The sequence below is a fragment of the Monopterus albus genome, unplaced genomic scaffold, assembly GCF_001952655.1.
Source record: "Monopterus albus unplaced genomic scaffold, M_albus_1.0 scaffold372.1, whole genome shotgun sequence".
NCBI classification, from domain to species: Eukaryota; Metazoa; Chordata; class Actinopteri; order Synbranchiformes; family Synbranchidae; genus Monopterus; species Monopterus albus.
Window position 1 is genome coordinate 26,430 of NW_018128252.1, and position 21,259 is coordinate 47,688.

Sequence of the window (21,259 nt, forward strand, 5' to 3'; positions counted from 1 at the left end):
AGGCGGTGGGAAAGCTATTCATAGCAGAGCTGTTATTCTTTTATTCACATGAAAAACACTTGCATGCTTGTGTGTGTGGTGAAAGAGAAGGGTGTGAGTGAGAGCAAATGAGTGTATAGGTATACACATAGGTTTTCACAGTTAGGGCCAAGATTTTTTTTAGGTTTGATGACATTTCGTAATGTGGTTATTTTGTTGGTCTTAAAGTTGTGAGGAAAATTACTGAATCTGTTTTTGGCACAACTGTATGAATGGTAACATTTTACAGTAATGATAAAAATCATGTTTAAGTAATGTTTAATGTATAACCCATGATTTAATACATGAATTTCTGCAAAAATGATCAAGTCACTGTGGCTTTCTGTAATTAGTAATGACTTCATATTTAACTAGAGAAAATGGGAAATGTAACTTTAATAAGAGTACAAAGATAGAGTACAAATAAAGTAGCAGTAGAGAAAGTAAGGCACCGTTAATGAGGAATGTGGGACCTTGAAAATTCCTTAAAAATATAGAAGTTTACTTGGTGCTTTGACACATTTACTTGTATATTATTTACCTAGTCATAATTAGGGAGCATTAATCACATTTAGTTCATACCTTTAATTGATGTCCCTGTAGAAAAAAGTTGCAAAACCGACAAAGTGTTATGGCATTTCAGAGAGGTACGTCAGGGTTTATTCCATTCACACACTGCCCACAGTGTAGAGGAGTGGCTTCCTTTTATGTGCAGCAAAGTTTGTCTGAGTGGTTGAACTTTTTTCCCAGTGATTAATGTATTCAGAAGAATAACTTACAATAAAAATAAATCATGTAACCATCTACTGAAAGATTAAACTGTCTTTCTGCTGTAACAAGCTAAAAATTTCAGCACATCAGGCTAGTTTAGCATAATAGTAACAGCTCAGCCCTGCTCTTTGACTGGGGGATGATTCTGCTCCGGATAGTCCTCATTGTCAAAGCCTTTTCTTTTGCAAAACTACATGTGACATACTAAAATGGTACAAACATACAGCATCCAATCTCACCTTGGAGTCAGTCTGATTTATTCATACTTACAAATCTAGGAGTAATTAGCTAATTTTGTATTTCTTTATAGATGATAGAGCAGCCACTACACAAATTCACAGAAACTGGACACAATGACAAGACTTAGTTAAGCTAAATGTAGAAAGTAATTTAAAAAATAAAATGACCTGTGCACTGTACATTAGTGCAGTCACAGACTGATGATCTGCAGAAATGGAACATTTTTTTTATGAATATGAATAAGTCAAGAATAAGTGTATATGGTATTAACATGTCAGAGGGGAGGATCCCTCTTCCAGCACAGAGGAGACATTGAGGAGCTTTGCATGTCTTTTACATGAATCCTCAGCTGGTGAGAATGCTGACCATTTGCCTAGGACAAAACATCCTCAGGCATATGAAAAGCCATCAGAAGTATGTATTATGGTAGTTGTGAAGGAGTCTTGTAGGAATTGTGTAGGTGTTGTGGAGGCTAATGAAATTCCTGTAGGACTTACAATATCATAGTCATCAAGTGCGTGTTTAAGACATGTTCTTGTTTATAAACTACTATTAACCAGAAACTATTAAGTTTTGAGCAAGGAAGGACCCAAAATGCAGACATGGTCTGAAGTCTGTTTAAATCAGTTTAATACAACTGAAGAGAAACAAAGGGCAAATAAAACAACTAAGTTCTCAACCTGACAGGGCTTCACAATACAGGTACAAAACTAATGTCTAAATAGAAACAGTCAGGGAGCTACATGAAACAACTCTAAATTACTAAAACAAGCCCGGAGAACCAATCAAGAATCTTGCTAACAAGAAAAACTCAAAAGAACAGTCCAAAGGTAATCAAGACAAGAACCAAATGGAAGACTGAAACAAACTTACAAAGTGGACACTGGACAGGCAGGGTGTGGTATGCAGAGAGACAGATGATGGGGGTCAACAAAGCATGGCAAACAGATGAGCCAGCAACCAGCCTGAGCGAAGGGAGGTGAATATAAAGGCTGGACATCAGAGGATAATAAGCGACAGGTGGAGACAATGAATAGTGATTAGGAACCGGGGTAAAGCTGGGGCAGGAGAGGTGATACAGGACAGGACGTTTAACCAAAATAAAAGCACAAAACTGGAAGCAAGTCCACAAACCATAACAGGAACAGCATTTGCAACCAACTTCATCCAGTTGTTAAAACCCAGCATTCCCAGAATCCATTCTGAAAACATGCTTTTGTAATGAATTTCAGGACATCTAATCATTGACCAAATCCTTCAACGCCCTACATGATTCACTCTGCCTCATAAATTAGCCACTGGAATCAATAAAGGGTAGTCTGTGTGACGGAAAATCTCGTATGATGAGAAATGAAATAAAGACAATCAATGTTCAGATACAAGCCTGAAGTATTTATTCTTGGCCAAGAGGGTACAGTCAAACACACATCAGGTCCGTCTCCAAGGGCACTAAAACAGAGAGTACAATGCTTTCTTACAATACCTGGATTCCTCTCTTACTGATCACCAGTTTTGTTTAAATATGAGCATTCAGACCAAAAACAACCCTGCATGCTGCGTAATGGATCAAATCACGGTCAGACTTTGCAGAGAGCAAATGTTTGCAGGGAGTGGGAGTTTAGGGCTGCACAAAAAGGAGGAAGGTTCATAAAGGTATATCATTACTGACAGATTTGTAAGCATGAAAAGCTGTGGTGGAAACGATTAATATGTTGATGGACATAAATGTAGCAATGTTACAGAAATACAACAGACAGGAGAGGGTTTTGGGGAAAACTATTAAATTTTCTGTTTCAATGCCATATGTCAAAACAAGATGAAGGGTGTGATTAAAACAGTGAGTGGGTTTATTTACAGTTTGAGAAAAGCCGTTTGAGTCTAATAATGAATTGGATGTACTGTTGAGGCTGTTAGTGTCAGCATCTACATGGATATTAAAATCACCTACTATGATTATTTTATCTGTACTAAGCACTAAATCAGACAGAAAGTCTGAGAATTCAGTTGAATACTGAATAAGGGGCAGATGGACGGTATACAATAACAAATAGAACAGGCTTTTGAGTTTTCCAGTTTGGGTGTGAGAGACTCAGGGTGAGGCTTTCAAATGAGTTATAACTACAGTATGTTTTAGGTTAAGTAATAGGCTGGAGTCAAAGGTTGCTGCCACACCTCCACCTCGGGTGGAGCCGTAAACCTGTACGCAGACATCACACACCCCTAAAGTGGACCATGTCGTTTCTACTCCCTCACGTCAGCCCTGCACAGCTTGGAGTGAGTGACAGCAGCCGCACGCTGACTGCACCTGTAATGTCTGTCACGTCATCGGGACATGTGCAGGGTATTTTTTACTTAGCTTGGCTCATGAACTGCATATGTGTTATTTTGTGGAATAATTATTGTGCGTAGATATAAGTGTCAAATCAGTGACTGCGTTTACATGCACTTAAGTAGCCAGGTTACTGAGAGAAACCAGGTGCTGATGAGAGAGAGGCTGCTGAAATGAATGAGTTACGTAGGTGATGCCCAAGTGTGCGCGCTGCACTCACTCCAGGATGTGCGGGGCTCGCGTTATTATGAGAAAATACAGCAAAATACAAAATACTGTATCTTGCCCTCTGCAAGATACAGAACTGCTGAGTGGCACATATCAACAGTGCAAATCAACAGTCTGTTCCCCCCTTGTTGTCCCCCTTACTGGTTAGGTTAAGGTTATGTCCAGGTTAAGGAAGACACAAGGAGAAACACAGGGACACAGGCTTCCACAGCAGTTTTGTCACATTATTCCGTTGCAGTGCACAACAAGTCCCCACCGTGTCTTTTGATTCCAGCAGAAAGCAGAAACACATGGAAACAATGGAATTGTAGCTGCACTTTGACCCCATAGCTCTGAGGTTTCCTGTGTTACATCCATCATATTTCATGTGAGTGTACGACAAACTAAAGAAAACTCCAAGAAAATCCACAGTGGTTCATGTTGTACACATAAAAACTCTGTTGTGGTGAAGCTGACTGCGACATTACAGATTATGTTATATTATAATGTGTTCAACACAAATTATTACTTGTGTTTTATGCTAACAGATTTAAACAAATATCTGTTGATATTTGTTACATGTAGCCGACAATGCTACTTTCACCCCATTTGGCATTTAAGAGCACTTCATAGTTTAAACATTTAATAAATGTCCATAAAAGACTATAATGATATAATTGTTCATTAATTAATTTACAAAAAGCTGACTCCTTCTGTAGGCACCCATCCAAGTTTATAGACAATTCATGAATAACAATAAAATAAAATTCACTATTATTTAAAACAAAACTGTCACCATGGGAGAAGTTATAACTGTCCATTAATAAACATTTCGATGTCCTTATATCCACTTAAAAATACATTTTAGTGTGTTATAAACCATTTAGGAAACTTTTACATAGTGCTTACAGGAGGGTTAAAGTTACATAAAAGGTAAATGTCACTTATTCTGTCTGCATCATACTAATTAAAAAACATTTAAGTGCCTGATGTAACAGTGTTATAATATATGTAAAAAGGAACAAAATCATATTAAAATGAAATGACACATTCAACTTAGTAATGTAAGTAGTAAAAGTACAGCAAAAATGATGTAAATATAATTAAACAATTATATTATATGTGTCACTATGTGGAAAACAATAGAGCCAAGCTAGTTTCTAATATAAAGCAGCTTGAAAAGGTTTTACAAGTTGTTCTGCAATGATGGAAGGAGCAAAAGTGTTTGGAAGTGGAAAAATATACAAAAATAGATAGTGTACTGTAGGCAACAATTTATAATACTGGAATAAAACACATGCTTAAGTAATGCAGAACTAATACACAAGCCAGATGATTTAATGCATGAATTGAAACCATTAGGAAATGACTTAATAAAGCCAGTTGTTTATCTGATCAGTTAATGGATTACAGTTAATCAATGTTATTTCACAGTGTTTCTTACATTAATTTGTATACTACTAAACAGCATTAGCTACATGAAACAGAGCATGTGATCTCTGTGAGAACAGAAACCATACTATTGCCAGAGATATATAAAAGTGTTTTGATTACATTGTTTGTTAAACAAATTGGTTAATCCACGTTAGTCTGTAAAACATTTGGCAAAGACACTCTTGTGTTGGGGGTTAGACACTTGGAGGGATTTCTCCAGTAGTGCTGAATCAGGCATAACACATTAATGGTCCACTTTTTAGTTTCCTTATCTCTGTAACTGGATTCCAACTCATTTTGAAGCATAAAAAATCATGTGTGAACTTGTTTCTTAATGGTGCATGAAAGTAATTCATGACAGAGCCTTCATTAATTCATGGATTAAACACATCTGCATTAGTTAAAACACAAACACGTGTACTTTGTACCCTTGTTATGAAGTTTTACCAGTAACAAATGACTTGTTGTGTTATATGGCAACTAGACAAGTAGTTACTGTTGGTGAAAGATGACCCTGGCACCTGTGCACATATTTGAAAAGCCTCAAAAGACAAATGAAGCCAGGATATACCAAAGATACTGTCCTTTTAGTATTTTCTTACATTTCCTCCACTGCAGTTCAGCAAAAACAGCGGATGGAAACTGAAGGAGGAATTTTATACCAACAAATAAGTTTATCTGCTCATATGTCCACTTCCCATTTTTGTAGGAGTCAGGTTATGACACCATGTTGTCTGCAGTCTTAACCCTGTAAAGCCTGACACATCAAAAAATAGCCAGAACATTGTAATTTTTCAGAACTGAGATGTTTATTAAACCTTTTAACAAAATCCAAAATATAATTCATGATTCAAAATTCAAGATTCATGATTTTTATTTACCATATATGCATAAACAGACAGTCCAGGCATATAGGAATAGAGGTGCCATATTATTTAGAATATTTCTATTTCTTTTCTATCACATTTGATACATGGGGCATTTTTTTAAAGCTCTGCAAAAAAAGTTTTCATTTAAAGCCTTTCATGTTCTGCTATTTGAACATGTGAATCCAAATTTAAAGAAATTCTATTATAAAAGAAACTAAAGATGACAATTTGCTTTTTAATTTGCTGCCTGGTAATGCACTCAGTTCCGTAACAACCTGTCAGGTTTGCTTGCTGCTCCCTGTCTCTCTTGGCCCCAGGTCCCTCTCTCCTCAGGTCCAGGAGAGAGGTATACCTCCCAGCTGTGGCTAATCCCACTGATGAGAACTGCACTACTTAGGACCCGGTCGGAGGCTGCTGCGGTGCCAGTTCGTTTCGTCCGCTAGACGAAGATCGGCTCCACTAGAAGGAACTCGCTGAGATCTTTTTCCTCTTCCTTCCCCTCTTGCTGCTCTTACTCTACAGTCCACTACTAGAGGATTAAGACCCAGCGACCCGCTCTGCACAACTCTTCTCCAGCAGCAGCTCTCTGGCGCCATCTCATTTTGTACCGGCGCTCCACCACTGCCACCAGCTCAATCGTCAGAACGCCACACTACCTTCCGGATACCCGGTGGCGACTCGCCAGCTCCAGCCTCTGTCTCCATCGTGATACGTCCCGGGGCTCTCTCCCTCTCTCCTCTGAGACTCGACCAACTCTAAGTAACCCTCCCCCTCTGTCTTCATCTATTCACAGGCATAAAGCTGACTACCCTTCCTCTGCCACGTCTTCATCTCCTGCTTCGGAGATGAGCTCTCGCCACTGATTTCCTTCCTGGCTCCTGCTGTCTCTCCCGTCTGGCTACTCTTCCCGCCCGGTCCAGGGTGACTCTCTTCGCTGTTTATTATATTTTTGTGTAATAAATCTCTGTTCTGAGTCGCTCCCTGTAGTTTGGGTTCAGTCATTCTCCGCTCTCTCACCTAGCGGCAGAAGAACGGACGTAACACCTGTTGCAGTACCTGTGTGCTGCCGTCTTAACAGTTTCTTCCCATACAAAACATTAACAGTCGACAAAGTTTTCATGTGACGTTCCTGTCCAGGCTCACATGCACAGTGCCGAGGATGTGTCCCACCCACTACACAATATCTCTGCCTCCAGGTGTCTGAGTGCACAGACCAGTAGTAAACTGGGACAAAAAAGGAGAACTCAAAGCTTTAACTGTATGGTTTGTGATGAACAAACACAAACTCCACATATACAAAATTCTTTTTAACTGTATGTACTTGATTTTTTTTAAACACCTTTCTCAGAATCAGAATGAGCTTTATTGGCCAGGTGCGTCGGACACACGAGGAATTTGACTCTGGTACAGCGGCTCTCAGTGGGTACATAAATGCAGGGGAATGTGCATTAGGAAAAGAGACAAAATAGGAGTAAAGCACTTACAGACCTTATATATATATATACAGTATATACACACAGTCTGGGTTTAACGGATCTATATTTACAGGTATTGCACTGAGGGTTTATTGTCCATTTCTAATATTAAAAGCACTTTAATATGCTACCCTTAAAGTGACACAGTAAAGGCTGTTTTAACATAACACAAATGCTATTTTCACATCAGACATTTTGACTTGTTACAGTACAGCACAGGTATATGTACAGGAACAAAACCCATGTGAAGAAGACCTCTATAACACTAATAATTCCATGCAGTTTAAATATAAACTCCTCACAACCAGCCAGCTCAGTGTCACCCCATTTACATTTAATGTCCTGCAGAAGAAGAAGAACTGGCGCTATTGTGTCTCAGAGAGACTGAGAAAAAAACATGAATTTACCAGATGTGAGGTACTTTTTACACACTATGTGCAAATGGCACATATTCAGTAGCTAAATTTCATGTGTTTTAACATTCAAGGCATGATTTTCATATTATTTTACATGTGATATGTAAACATCCTTTCACATGTGAACATTTGCATTTTACACAAGGTGCAGCTGTACATTTAACAAAAACTTTCACATGCTTTTGTACATGCTACATTACAAAGAATCATATATCCAAAGCCAAACGGGAGAGGGAAGTGATAATTAAATTAGCCACACTTAGCCAAACAACCTCACCCCAAAATCTATTTACAGTAATAGTTGGAGCTTCTCACTTGTATCTCATGATCTTCCTCAGCTCGGGTGTCATGGGAACTTTGAACAATAGGAAACCTTTGTTTGCCAGTGAAAGTTGTAAGGAAACTTTACAAACCACAATAAAAAAAAAAGCAAAAGCTTGGTTAAAAAGCGAAGACTTATAGATTTAACTTTTATTTAACATTAGAACAGGCTGCCTTATTCATTTCCCCCTCAAAACATTATATTATATTATTCTGTGTGAAAAGTTTACTTTCCCAGCTTTCGGCACATTGACAGGCTCTTGTGACTTATTAAGCCTTATGACTCTATTCCCTTTATGACCCATACATTCTTTTTAGGGCCAAATAAAATCAACCATTCTCTCACACAGCCCGACTGGCTCAGGCGTGCGCGCACACGCACACGTACACAAACAGTACTCCTCCCTCCCTTTCAAACGACTTAACTAAACCGGTCATATAGCCTTACTTTCCTCCCTGGGTGTGTGATGTTCATAGGTATTTGCCCCATCTGATCCAGTCTAAGCATATTGTCATCCAAAGAAAGCCAACCAGGTCTACAGTGGAGAAAGCAGAGGACGTGTACTGTCATGGGTGAGTCTCCACTCATTTGTTACTGACCTCCTATACACCTGTCGGTAGGATACATGCAAATCGCTTCATTCTCTATGCACAAACCAAAGTCTGCACAGATTGCTGCACTTTTCAAACCATGTAGCAAAAGCGCACTTATACTAAATCAACTAGTAGCAGTGCTTAGTCTCACTTTACTTTTAGTCAAGAGCGTAGTTTTGCATGTGGACCGTATGTCCCTACCAGTATAGCAAACCCGTATGCATTATGTGAATGAGGTCAATGCTAGTATCTGATTGACTGGAAGGAAGGAAGCGATCTGAGGCTCACTTTACATGCAAATGTCATATTTGCTTCCAGCGATAAAGGGGACGGTATCAGGCTGTCGGTTCATATTTAGTTTTTCAGGATGACTTTAATGCCTGCACTCCACAGCACACATAACGTAGCTTTGTTCATGCCACGTTTCGTCCTTTGTGGATAACATTATTTCACCAAAAAGATAAAGAGTCAAAAGGAGTTTTTTTCGCCACCCAAGATAATAGGCTTGATATTAACGTAACTATCCTGTTGAATTTTGAGGTAAAGTGAAAACCTGCAGGCTGCCCAATGCCACCATTGTTTGTGGAAAAATGTCAAGTCACTGTTGCGTAACAATGTAGCTATAGCTACTGTTAGCTAGCAAGCTACTGCCGTCATTGGTTTTCTACAGGCTACAGCTGCTGGCAGCAACAAGCTGGATAATAGATGGATAGATGTGGGGGAAGGGGTGTTTGTAGAGCATACAGAAGAAATAATTGTAATAATATAAAATAGGTCTTCATCCTAGTAGTTCCGATTGTTGACTGTAGTAATAATAAATGTCCCAACCTATAAACATGCAAACACTTATCGAATTATCAAGCAGTGGTGGAAAGTAACTAAGTACATTTGTAACTAAGTACTTTAAGTAAATTTGAGGTATCTGTACTTTACTTGAGTATTTTCATTTTGTGCTACTTCATACTTCTACATCACTACCTTTTAGAAACAAATATTGTACTTTTTACTCCACTACGTTTATTTTTATACCTTTAGTTACTAGTTACTTTTTAGAATCAGATTAATAAGGAAAATATAACATTATCATAAGACTATTTATCTCTGGTGGAAAATTTACAAGCTACGCAGTGGTACTTCACATTATAAGGGAAGTTCAAATTAGTTCCCTCTTTACCAGCTGCAACAATAAATGTGATGTACACAATAATACCTCAGTAATTACAGTAATATGATACATTAATGTTAAATATGCTATTCTGCATAATGTGTGTACTTTTACTTTTAGTAGTTCAAGTGTATTTTGTGCAGCAGCGATGTTTTCAGCCAGGAGTAAATAAAGAGCACAGCCAAAAAATAGCTAAAGAAAGAACTAGGTGTGTTTTGTTTAAAACAGAATAAACTGTTTGATTCTTAATAATGTATTGTTTATTATTTCATATAACTGGGGGTTTAATTTACCTTTAAATGTGCCACCCCTCTCTGAGTATGTGCCCCATCCTGACCACCCCTTCCAAAATTTTATGCTCCAAGAAAGCATGTGGAGACTTAATCTAGTTTATCCTTTAATATAAGAATAAATAGTTAAAAACTCTTAATTTATTAGAAGGTGGTACTGAAAAAATTTACTTGTTGCAAAATGTCTGTGTAACACTTAATAACACATGATGTTCCTTTTGGTGACAAAAAGCAAGTCCTGATATTAGTCACTGAACTGAAGACTTGGTTTATGGTTAGGGTTAGGGTAACACTCCAGGAAATGATTGTAAGTCAATGTAATGTCCCCTGAAGTTATGGAGACACAATCTGTGTGTGTGTGTGTGTGTGTGTGTGTGTGTGTGTGTGTGTGTGTGTGTGTGTGTGTGTGTGTGTGACTGAGCTCAGAAGACAGCTCTGATCGTGTACGCCCACCAAAGCCCAGCCTCATTCAACGCAGCGGCTCGTGATGTGGCGGTTCAGGAGCTGACAGAGCAGGGATACAAGGTCATTGTGTCAGACCTGTATGCCATGAACTTCACTGCCATAGCCACACAGGATGACATCATTGGTGATCCCCCTGTCTCCCTTTCTTTTTAATAACTAAAAAATATGCAAGTCAGGATTTGAGAGGCAGTGGTGCAACTTTGTATTGAGTCTACGTTTTTTACAAATTATCCTCACATCTGGATACTGGGTTCACGCTGAAATCTGTTACGCAAATACAGGATAGGGTTTGTCTGTATTTTCTTACTGTCAATAAATCCCAAGAAAGGACTAAAACCAACATTTTAGTCTGTCGGCCCCCACCCCCCTTCGCTACCCTGTTTTTGTCTCTCAGCTCCAAGCCTACTGGTTTCTACTAAAGTTGAATGTCTTTAAAAACAGCTCATAAAGTAAATACATGGTTCAATTCACCATTGTTATACACTGTATCACCATCTGTATTTGTTAATTTCTAAAGCTGTTTGTCATGTCTAGGTGATCTGAAGAAACCAGAGCATTTCAGGTACGGAGAGGAGTCCATGCACGCCTGGAAGGAGGGCCGCCTCCGCGACGACATTGTAGCAGAGCAGCGCAAAATAAAGGAGGCTGATCTCGTCATCTTCCAGGTCATAATTCAGTCTGAGCCTAAACTAATATTTCTTGTAATGTTTAGGAAACTTTGCACAGAAAAAAAAACAGATTAAATTTAGCCTTTTCTGGCTCTGGCCCTAACAAGTTAATAAAATTAAAGGAATGAATGGTTTTTTGCTTTTATTCTGTCATGCAATAATAGGTACATAACACGTGCAGAACAGCACAAAACAAAATGCACATATCTAAAGTACAGAACAGATATTATGCAGAGCAAAGAACAAACAAACTGCATACTATATATATCACTGAAAATTGTTGTTTTCCTGCAGTTTCCCATGTACTGGTTCAGTGTGCCTGCCATCTTAAAGGGCTGGATAGACAGAGTGCTGACACATGGCTTCGCCTACAGCCTGGATAAGCTATACGATAACGGTATTTTCACGGTCTGTATTACGAGGACAAGAGCGCTTTATCCAACCCAGGGATTCAAAATGATGATAATGATAAAACTTTCTTCCTCCCTTCTTCAGCTTGCTTAAATGTAAACATCTTTCCCTGTGTAACAGCTGGCTCAAAGATATTGTGTTTTATATTAAATTAGATGAGATCAGTGTTTGTCACAGTCAGTGAGCTCTAGTTATCTCATCTAAACCATCTAAATGGGCTCTTTATTCAACTTGATGATGATTAGATTTGTTGTTATTTTTGTTAATCTATTTTTTCTTATCTTATTTATTAATATAGTCCAGTGAGTCCATCAGATCAGCAGCTATTTAAGCAGTTACAGTACAAATCAGTGTTTTTTATGTCATTATTCTGTGTAATCACTGTATAATTCTTTTTCCTTGAAGGATAAAAAAGCAATATTGTCCTTCACCACTGGAGCAATGCACACTATGTTCCAGCCTGACGGTGTCCATGGTGACATCAACATCCCCCTGTGGCCTCTACAGGTGAGAGACACAGATGACCTTTGCTCAGGTCTGTAAGGTTGAGAACCCATGTTTATCAAACTGCTAAAAAAATGACTTAAGTGAAATATAGAGGTAAAAATCCTTCACTTTTACAGCATTTCTTCTTACAAATGTTAGTGTAAAGTATTTATCAAACTTAAAAATACTTATAATGGAGAAACAGCTAATGGAGAACGCCAGTGTTTTCTGTCTGATAATAATAAGCTACAGCATATAAACAGTTAAAAGAGAGCACAAGGACGAGTTAAATAATAGCTACAAACAATTTTACTGCATACAACACAATAAAAGAGTAAAACAAACATAAATACAGAAATTAGGCATGCAAACGCTATTTCACAGTAAAAGAATTAATTGTAAAAAATGAAATGGAAAAGCCAATGTATAAAAGTGGGTTTTATGTGGAGATTTAAGGTCAGAGACCATGTTTGTAGATCTGTGGCTGACTGAAAAGACTTGAGTCAAGATGGAAGTACGGCAAAAGCTGATCATCTTTATTTTTTAATTTTTTTTACCTAGAGTCTGGAACAATTAACAGACTCAAACTAGAGGGTAGATACCCGAACCGAGTCCAACAGGACCCATTGGTACCCGAGGGTTTGGGGCAGGATCAGACACATGTAGAAATCATGCTCACATTCAGGTTGGGTTCAACCTCTTACATTGAACTTTAGGCTAAACAGGTGTAATTGCACCTCTAAATGAATCCATGCTTTTTCTTTAGTGTAGGCTAATTTAATGTGCTAGGCCTTTTAAAAGTTAAAATGATGAGTTGGTTAAGTGCACAACAACACATAATTTTAGACGTACACGATCCATATATAAACACCACACAAACTCAGCTGTGTCAAGCTCAGGTTGGGTTCAGACATGAAATACACTATGCTTGTCAGGTTTGATCACCACAATCTCGGACTTAGGTCAGGTTTGGACAGAAATATATGGCTCAATACATACCCTAGCCCAAGCTGGCACACCTCGTATAGAAATCCTGTTATACAGACCTTGTATACACAGCAGTGAATGAATTAAAGGAGTTTCCTGGTGACTTATGGTTTTAGATGTATAATTGTACCACCCTGATTTGATTCTGGCTGACCTTTGTTGAATGTTATACCTGTCTTTCCTCATGCTTCCTGTCTGCATCTCCATTTAAACTAATAGGGGGAAAATACAATAAGGCCAATGTTAACAATTAAGAAGCACTCTGTGCCGCTGGACAGAAGTTAACCAGCATCTCTCCTGTTTATTTGTTTCTGTCAGAGCGGCATTCTGCGCTTCTGTGGATTTCAGGTTCTTGCTCCTCAGATATTCTGGAGTGTGGCCCACTGTCCTCCCAGTGTGCGAACCACAATGCTAGAAGGTTGGCGAGCCAGACTAAAAGGCGTGCTGGCAGAAAAGCCTTTGACGTTTGCCCCCAGTGAGCTGTTTGACCTCAGCTTTCAGGGGGGCTTCATGCTCAAACCCAAAGTGAGGGAGGAGCTAAAGCTGCAGCCCTACGGCATCACTGTAGGACACCATCTGGGGAAGGCGCTGCCACCTGACAACCAGACCAAAGCTCAACCCACAGATGGAAAATAAACCAAACAAACCTTCACTCATGTGTCTTTAAACCTATCTATATATTACAAGTTTGCATTTTAACACTGTGATTTTTTAATTGTCTTCTGAAGATGAAATAAACAATATAGATAACACTGATTTAAACTTATGGTTATTTAGATGCAAAGACTGCTTTTGTAATTGCTAACAGGCCAAATAATGTAAAAGGCTAATCTAGTGTCAGTGGTGTAACAATAAGAGTGTACTGTATATTTAAGTACAATTTTGATATTAAAATAAGTACAATTTTTGATGTAGGATATTGTGACATGGCTATTCTTGCTTCAAGTCTGCCAATCTTTGAATAGGGATCCGTCCTCTGTTGCTCTTTCAGGTGTTTCTTCCTGTTTTTCTTTCTTAATCACTGAGGGAGTTATATTCCATAGAGACTGTAAAGACCTTTGAGGCAAATTTGAAATGTGAGAGTCTGTACTATGCAAATTAAAATTAGTTTTTATAATCTATCCATGGCTGTAGGCTATTTTGTATAGAAATTGCAGTTCTTTATTTTTTGTTAGTTGGAAGGGGCTATAACTGATATTTTACACTAACAATGTGAAAATAGTGTGACTGTGAATGGCATCTCTGATGATGAACTTAGAGAGAATTATCACCTGAATATTGGGTGAACGCCACACCAAATGAATGATAGTGTTGCATAACTACTGCATGTGTGTATGATGCTGTACATACACAGCAATACTCAATATGCTGGCAAGTTCACCGTGAGACGTCATTTGTGTTCACACCCTGTTTCTGCCGCCCTCAAGTGGAAAAACGGTTGTTGCAGGTTGAATGTTGTTGCATTGGCATTCATTTAGTATAGTGAGTAATGACAGTGGGGCTTTCAGTAATGTAGGTTACAGTTTATTACTGCAAAGAATCTGATTAAATGTGAATTTGATCACAGCGGTTCCGAGTCTGAACCTCGCAGCCGCAGTTTTCAGGTAGCCTATGTTAGCTTGTCAACAAAGTGTCCTTTAGTGTGAATTTGTATGTGATTGTATGTATCTGTGTGCCAGCCTGGTGTCAGACCTGTGATAACCTGACGACCTGTCCAGGGTGTGCCCTGCCTTTATGAAATGCTGTTGCGTTTTTCATATTACTGTTGTTTCCTAAAACGCAGTTGTGTTTGGCACCTAAGTGTCTCCGTAATGTGGTTATGTTTTTGTTCTTAGCAAAGCAAGAAATAGTAGGTATGATCAAATAAAAATCATGTACAAAAGGTTGCCACTCGAAAAGCATCGATCTATTCTAAGCCTTGAAATGTATTTCAAGACGTAAATTTCACTTATACTATTAATTGTGAGTCTTTAATTTTGATTATTTAAACATAAGATTGGCGAGCGCCCTAGTTTTTTCCCTGTGGTTCCCCCTCCTCTGTGCCGGGGAATGGTACAGTCCAGGAGTGACGTCGGGGTAGTGCTCAGCTGGCTGATGGTGAGCGAAGAGGCGGTTGTTTATTGTGTGGTTCGAGATTTCGTCGTTGTATCTGTAATTTAACAGCTATATTTAAGAGGATACAAAAGACAGAGTTTTACTTAAGCTTAACTTTGAGACGCGTGTGTTATTTGCCACATCAAGAGAAACGAGTCCTAAAACGGCAAACATGAAATGGATGTTCAAAGAGGATCACTCCTTGGGTAAGGGTGGAGGCAGGTGTTATTTAGGTGAAAGTGTTAAAAAATTCCCCGCATTATGAAGAGAAATCATGTATTTTGTCGTTTGAGAAATAATTCCGGGTGTATTATTAAAAATATAATCCCACTTGGCGTAGGCCAAACGCCGGCCTGTCCTTCCGGCTTTTGTTTAGAAAGCGGACTGTGGTAGTTGGCAAGCTAGCTGTAAGCTACAGCACACACGATAAATATCGATGTAAATGTTCATGTCAGCTCATGTAAAGGCCACCTCGCCGGTTTCCACTCTAAAATCGAGGCGTTGAGTTAGTGTAGGCGAGCAAATCATCGTGTATTTGCTCTTACTGCCAGCGAACGACGACCTGTTTACAGGCTGATGGTGGATGTTGACACAGCGAGGTGCTAAGCCTCCATTCTGCGTGGAGGTGCGCTCCTGTTAGCTGTTGGATAATTTAGCCGAAATGTGTCTGTTCATGCAGCGAAACATCTTATGTTTCTCTCTCCACCCGCCTTGTAGGCGTCACCTGGACACAAAAATAAAGTTCTTTGGTCAGAACAGACGCTGACTTGGCATCTCATTAAAGCTGCAAGGATCATGCACCGATCAATCATAGAAAATGAAGTGACAATTATTTTGATAACTGATTAATCATTTGTCAGTATTTTTTTAAGTTTTACAAAGTGAAGATTTACTGTTTTTAAGGGGAAACAGTATGTTTAGTATATTTCTTGTATACCTGTGCATACAGCACACCTATACAAGAAAAAATAAAGACACTGTGGTAGATGGGTTGAACAAACTTGCAGCTCTAGGTCGGACAAGATGTTTGAAGACATCAGCTTGGGTTCTGTGAAACATGTAACAGGCATTTTTTTTTTTTTTTTTTTTTTTTTTTTTTTTTTTTTTTTTTTGTTATTTTCTGACTTTTTTATAGACAAATCACTAGGTGGTTTATCAAGAAAGTAGTCGATAGCTAATAATAAAAATAACTTAGTTGCGGCCTTAATCTCATCTTTTCATTTTCTATGTAGCTAGTCATGTTGCATTAAATAATTTTTGTCAATAAATCTAATTGTTTAAACAAAACCTTTAAAAATAATGCAAAATGGCCTCAAGTTATCAGAGGCACGTTCACCTTTTTTGAGTGACCAGATTTATTAGTGGTATGGTTCAGACAGTCCCAGTGCATCTTAATCTGCAATGAATCTCACACCTCAGCTGTCAAATATCTTTGTCCATGACTTGTTGCTTCTGGTGTCTGTACAGAAGAGGAAGTACAGAATAAGAGTCATATTTCTCTGTTGTCACATAAAACATTCAGCAGCCTAAAATAACTGTTGATTTTTTGTCCTGCAGAACATCGTTGCATCGAGTCTGCCAAAATCCGCAACAAGTACCCTGACAGGGTCCCGGTGAGTGATACATGGTTTAGAAGATCTCTGTTTCATTGTGTGTTGCGTGTTGGTTATAACCATGTCTGGTTTGTCAGGTGATTGTGGAGAAAGTGTCGGGATCACAGATAGTGGACATTGACAAGAGGAAGTACCTGGTCCCATCCGACATCACAGTGGCTCAGTTCATGTGGATCATCAGGAAACGCATCCAGCTGCCCTCAGAGAAAGCCATCTTCCTGTTTGTGGACAAGACAGTGCCTCAGTCTAGGTCAGGATACTGGAGGGGGATTTCTTGTTTATGTTTACTTCAGACTTTCTCAATACCCAGTCTGTGGACCAGTACTGGTCCTCAGAACAATTGCTGTTCTATGAGGACATAATATGATTTGGCAAAACAAAAGAACAACTTTAAATTAGCAGTAATAACATAATCTGGACGCATTTTCTGCCCTTTCACATCGACAACAACATGATGGGTATATTTAAAACTGGTCCGTTGTTTTCATATTTGTCTCTGTATGTCTCATTTTCAAATTCATGTCAGGACTTACTTGCATGTTGGGAGGATAAGTAGAGAAAGATTAAGCCTGAACAGAAACATACATGCTTAGTGAACACGTGTCCACAGATGCACACAGAGCAAGAGAAAATAAAATGGGAACCGCCTTCATAATCAGTTAATCACTTGCCCTGAAATGCTGCAAATTAAACCACATGCCTGTGGACATTATGTTATTTAATTTAGTTATTTATTTGTTTATTTTGCCTGCCCACATCATGGTGGTGCAGTGGATAGCACTGTCACCTCACAGCAAGTCTCTGGGTTCAAATCCTGAGCGGGGCCTTTCTGTGTGGAGTCTGCATGTTTTTAACGTCAGTGTCTAACTCATTTCATGATGCTTAGTCTGTAATAATGCATCATAATATCAGTAATCAATCTGAAAATTGCCTAGTGTTTCCCTCTGTAATCTATTGCACTAGAAGCGTAAAGCTGCAGAAAATGGAAATATCTGTGTAAAGTAAAAGTACCTCAAAGTTTAAATTAAGTACAGTACCTTGGTAGATGTACATAGTAATACTTTCCATCGCTGCACTAGACTGTATGACAGTATAAGTGGGACTGAGTCAAAATAAACCACAGTGTGTGTGCGTTCATGATTATGAAGGAACTTGCCACATGGTGCTAGTGTGGCTCACTGCTGTGTTTTTAATAGCCGTGGACAAGAGTGGAGCTCGGTGGCACAGAGGAGTAGGATACACCAGGCTTTGCATTCAAACACAACTCTTGTTAGTAGGAGACGTTCACTGTTGACAGTAGCGGCTGATGCTATCCTGAGCGCATAGTAACACTGCATCTTCCTTCATGTTTCAGCATCACGATGGGGCAGCTGTACGAGAAAGAGAAGGACGAGGATGGCTTTTTATACGTAGCCTACAGTGGCGAGAACACCTTTGGTTTTTAAATCCAAAAGTCATGATCATGACTGGCCTTACCTGCGGCGCCCACCGCTATACTGACACCCACCTACATCAAATCACATCCCTCACTCAACCCCTGGAGACACAGAGGGAAGCCCCAGAAAGATTCAGTGACATGAATGAAACAGAGAGATGAACTGACTGCTCAACTAACAGGATAAACATTGAGAGCACCGGTGTGTTTGCTGTGTTCGTTGCACCACTTCCTTGTCATTTAATAGATTCAGTTGTGTATAGTGTGTTACTTTTCAGTTATTATTAGTTTGATGTTGTTGTTTGAGTGTTTTAGGAGGAGGCTTTTTTTTTTATTCATAGTTTAAACTGTGAATGACCTATAGTTATGCTTTATTCTTTGAAGACAATATTTAAAAACTTGTAATTTACTTATTTAAAGGTAAGGTAGCTGGATGACCTAACCAATAAAAAGATTAAAATCAAACCTGGTCAGTCATCTTTTCAAAATGCCAATTAAATGTGTTAAATTTTTTTTAAAATTTATTTTAATTTTGATATTTTCTCAGTTAATGGATTAATCGTTTAGACTTCTAAACGTCACCGAATATTTTTCAGGCTATTGCTTGCTAGCTATATCTCCATGGTATTTAAATGGGAAAAAAGGATGAACATTGCATATTAAGAGGTAAATTTATTGCAGATAAATGTTGCAATAGTGTCATACCAACAACGTCACTGTGAATTTGCCTGCCTCAGTGGTTTTCTTATCCTGTATCACATCCTCATCTTACAGCCTTTCTATGAACTTGCCATATACTTTGTAGTAAACACGTAAATTCAGATTCAGAGAAAGTAACAAGGAATCCTGTTTCTGCTTTCAAGCACAAATTCCTGCTCATCCTAGATATTGAGACATGTTCTTCCCCAACCTCTATGAACTCTTCTCTCTGAGGACATGTCACTGATTTTCTCAAGTGTCTGACACAGTGGATCATTAACTGCTGCTTTATTTAGACAACTTGTATTGAAATCGATTAGTAAGTTGTTTTTGATTTGAAAGATTTTCCCAATATTTGTCAAAGAAGATGTACTTGTGCAAAATGGCCCTATTTGTGTTAAAGGTCCTAAAAGTTGATAGTGATGATGGTGTTGGTCAGTCGATCCACTAATCGGTCCATGCATTCATTGGTTGCCATGAAATTTGGTTCCCTCATGAGCTCCACTGGATGAAGTCCATTTATTTCAGGGATCTCCTGAGCTCCCCCTCCTGTACCATCATCAGCTTCACATTTGTGGTTCAGAGTGAAACATCTCAATAACTATTGACATGAACTCTTCTACAGATATTCAAGTTCCTTTGGTGATTAGTTTCACTGACTTTGGTGATCCTCTGACTCTTCATTCATGGCCCCATTTCAGAATGGACAAAGACTTCAAACAAACTTTTTTTTCACAATGTCATTATGGAGTATTGTTTGTAGAATTTTGAGGACAATAATGAATTTAATCCATTTTGGAATAAAACTGTAACATAACAGTTTGAGGATGAGTTAAGCGCTGTGAATACTTTCTGGATGCACTGTATGCTTTAAGTTGAGTTTCATAGAGCAACCTCAAGACAGGCAAATATTGAAATGGAGAGCAGAAAATTATGAGAAAATATGCTAAAAACTGGTTTGAGAACCTTCTATGGACATTTTAATGTAGTTTTTGTGCTGTTAGTGTTTGTGATTACTCTTAGTCAAGTGAACTATAAACGTTCTATCTTCCAAGTATACAGGGTGTGAATATTTATCACTTCACATGTAGTATAGCTACAGCAGTTAACACACCCAAGGGTAAAAACCATGACTGCAACCACAATTACAATCACTACTGCTGTTAAAATTGTTAAAACAAAAATTACTGTAATCAACTAGAAGATTGTTGCAATTTAAAAAAAAACTTGTCTGAAAAATCTCCATTTATTTCCCTCAGGTCTCTAAAAGTCTACTGTCATAATGCCCTAACCACCCCCTCCTCTTGTACCTTGGAGGGAGCTCTAAATCACCCCGTACATCACTCACTGCTGTACAAACATTCCTTCAAATGAACTGTTCACTGAGCTGAAACAACAGGGAAGCCAGAGTAGATCAATACAGTAGAACCAGGTTTTGCTCTTGAGGAACACTGGGTTTGGTGATCTGGACAAGTTACAACGTCCTAGTGTGTTTAAGTCTTGGTATAAAAGGCCTGGCTGGTGTAACTGTAAAAAGGAAACTAGCTGGAATGAGAAAGAGAACAACAGCTTCTTAATGCTGTTTTGTTAGAGGTGTGTTGGAGTAAGCATGCAGGTGGACAGCATAATAAGCAACAATCAAATACAGAAAAGACCTGCAGAGATGCAAAACACACTAAAATGGTTACACATTATAAGAATAATAATAAGAAGAAACTGTTTGTAGAGCACATCTCTAAAACAGGGTTCACAAAGTGCTTTACAGAGAATAAAAACAAAACCTGTAAAACTACAATGAAGACCTGTCACCATAGGACAAAATTTTAAAACCTGATTTAAAGGAGAATAAAAACACAAATTTAGAAAAAGTATTCTAAAACATCACAGGAAGGCCAGTCTATAAAGATGTATTTTAAGAAGCATTTTACAAGACCAGCTAGAATCAGTTGATCTGATTTATGCAGGGAGGCTGTTCCATAGTCTGGGAGCTCTGACTGCAAATGGTTTTAGTCTAGTCTAAGGAACAGCCAAAAGTGTAGAAGGTCTACATATCTTGGTTTTAAAAGTAACATGAAAACATCGAAAAATCTATTCTAAAACTAACTGGAAACTGGTCAAAAGATGCCTCAAAGGGTGAGTTGTGCTCTTGTTAGTTGGCAAGTGTTAAAATCCTGCACCAGTTTTGCATCAGTCGCAATTTAATGAGGGTTTTGTTGCTACTTACAAAAAAAAAAAAAAAAAAAAAGGGGTAAAATAACAAAAAAAAAATAAA

At 38.5% G+C, this 21,259-nt stretch overlaps 2 protein-coding genes across 2 annotated transcripts; both read left to right on the plus strand.

Moving 5' to 3' along the window:
* Window positions 1-8,281: 8,281 nt before the first annotated feature.
* nqo1 (NAD(P)H dehydrogenase, quinone 1) lies at window positions 8,282-14,986 on the plus strand. The gene is made up of 6 exons (XM_020585599.1): window positions 8,282-8,653; window positions 10,551-10,718; window positions 11,129-11,259; window positions 11,557-11,670; window positions 12,079-12,180; window positions 13,465-14,986. The coding sequence occupies exons 1-6, from the start codon at window positions 8,650-8,652 to the stop codon at window positions 13,780-13,782; spliced, it is 837 nt and encodes a 278-aa protein (XP_020441255.1). The 5' UTR covers window positions 8,282-8,649; the 3' UTR covers window positions 13,783-14,986.
* A 263-nt stretch (window positions 14,987-15,249) lies between these two features.
* On the plus strand, window positions 15,250-18,390 carry LOC109951235 (gamma-aminobutyric acid receptor-associated protein-like 2). The gene is made up of 4 exons (XM_020585600.1): window positions 15,250-15,446; window positions 16,798-16,853; window positions 16,931-17,103; window positions 18,208-18,390. Exons 1-4 carry the CDS (start codon window positions 15,413-15,415, stop codon window positions 18,296-18,298), a joined length of 354 nt encoding a protein of 117 aa, XP_020441256.1. The 5' UTR covers window positions 15,250-15,412; the 3' UTR covers window positions 18,299-18,390.
* Window positions 18,391-21,259: the final 2,869 nt, after the last annotated feature.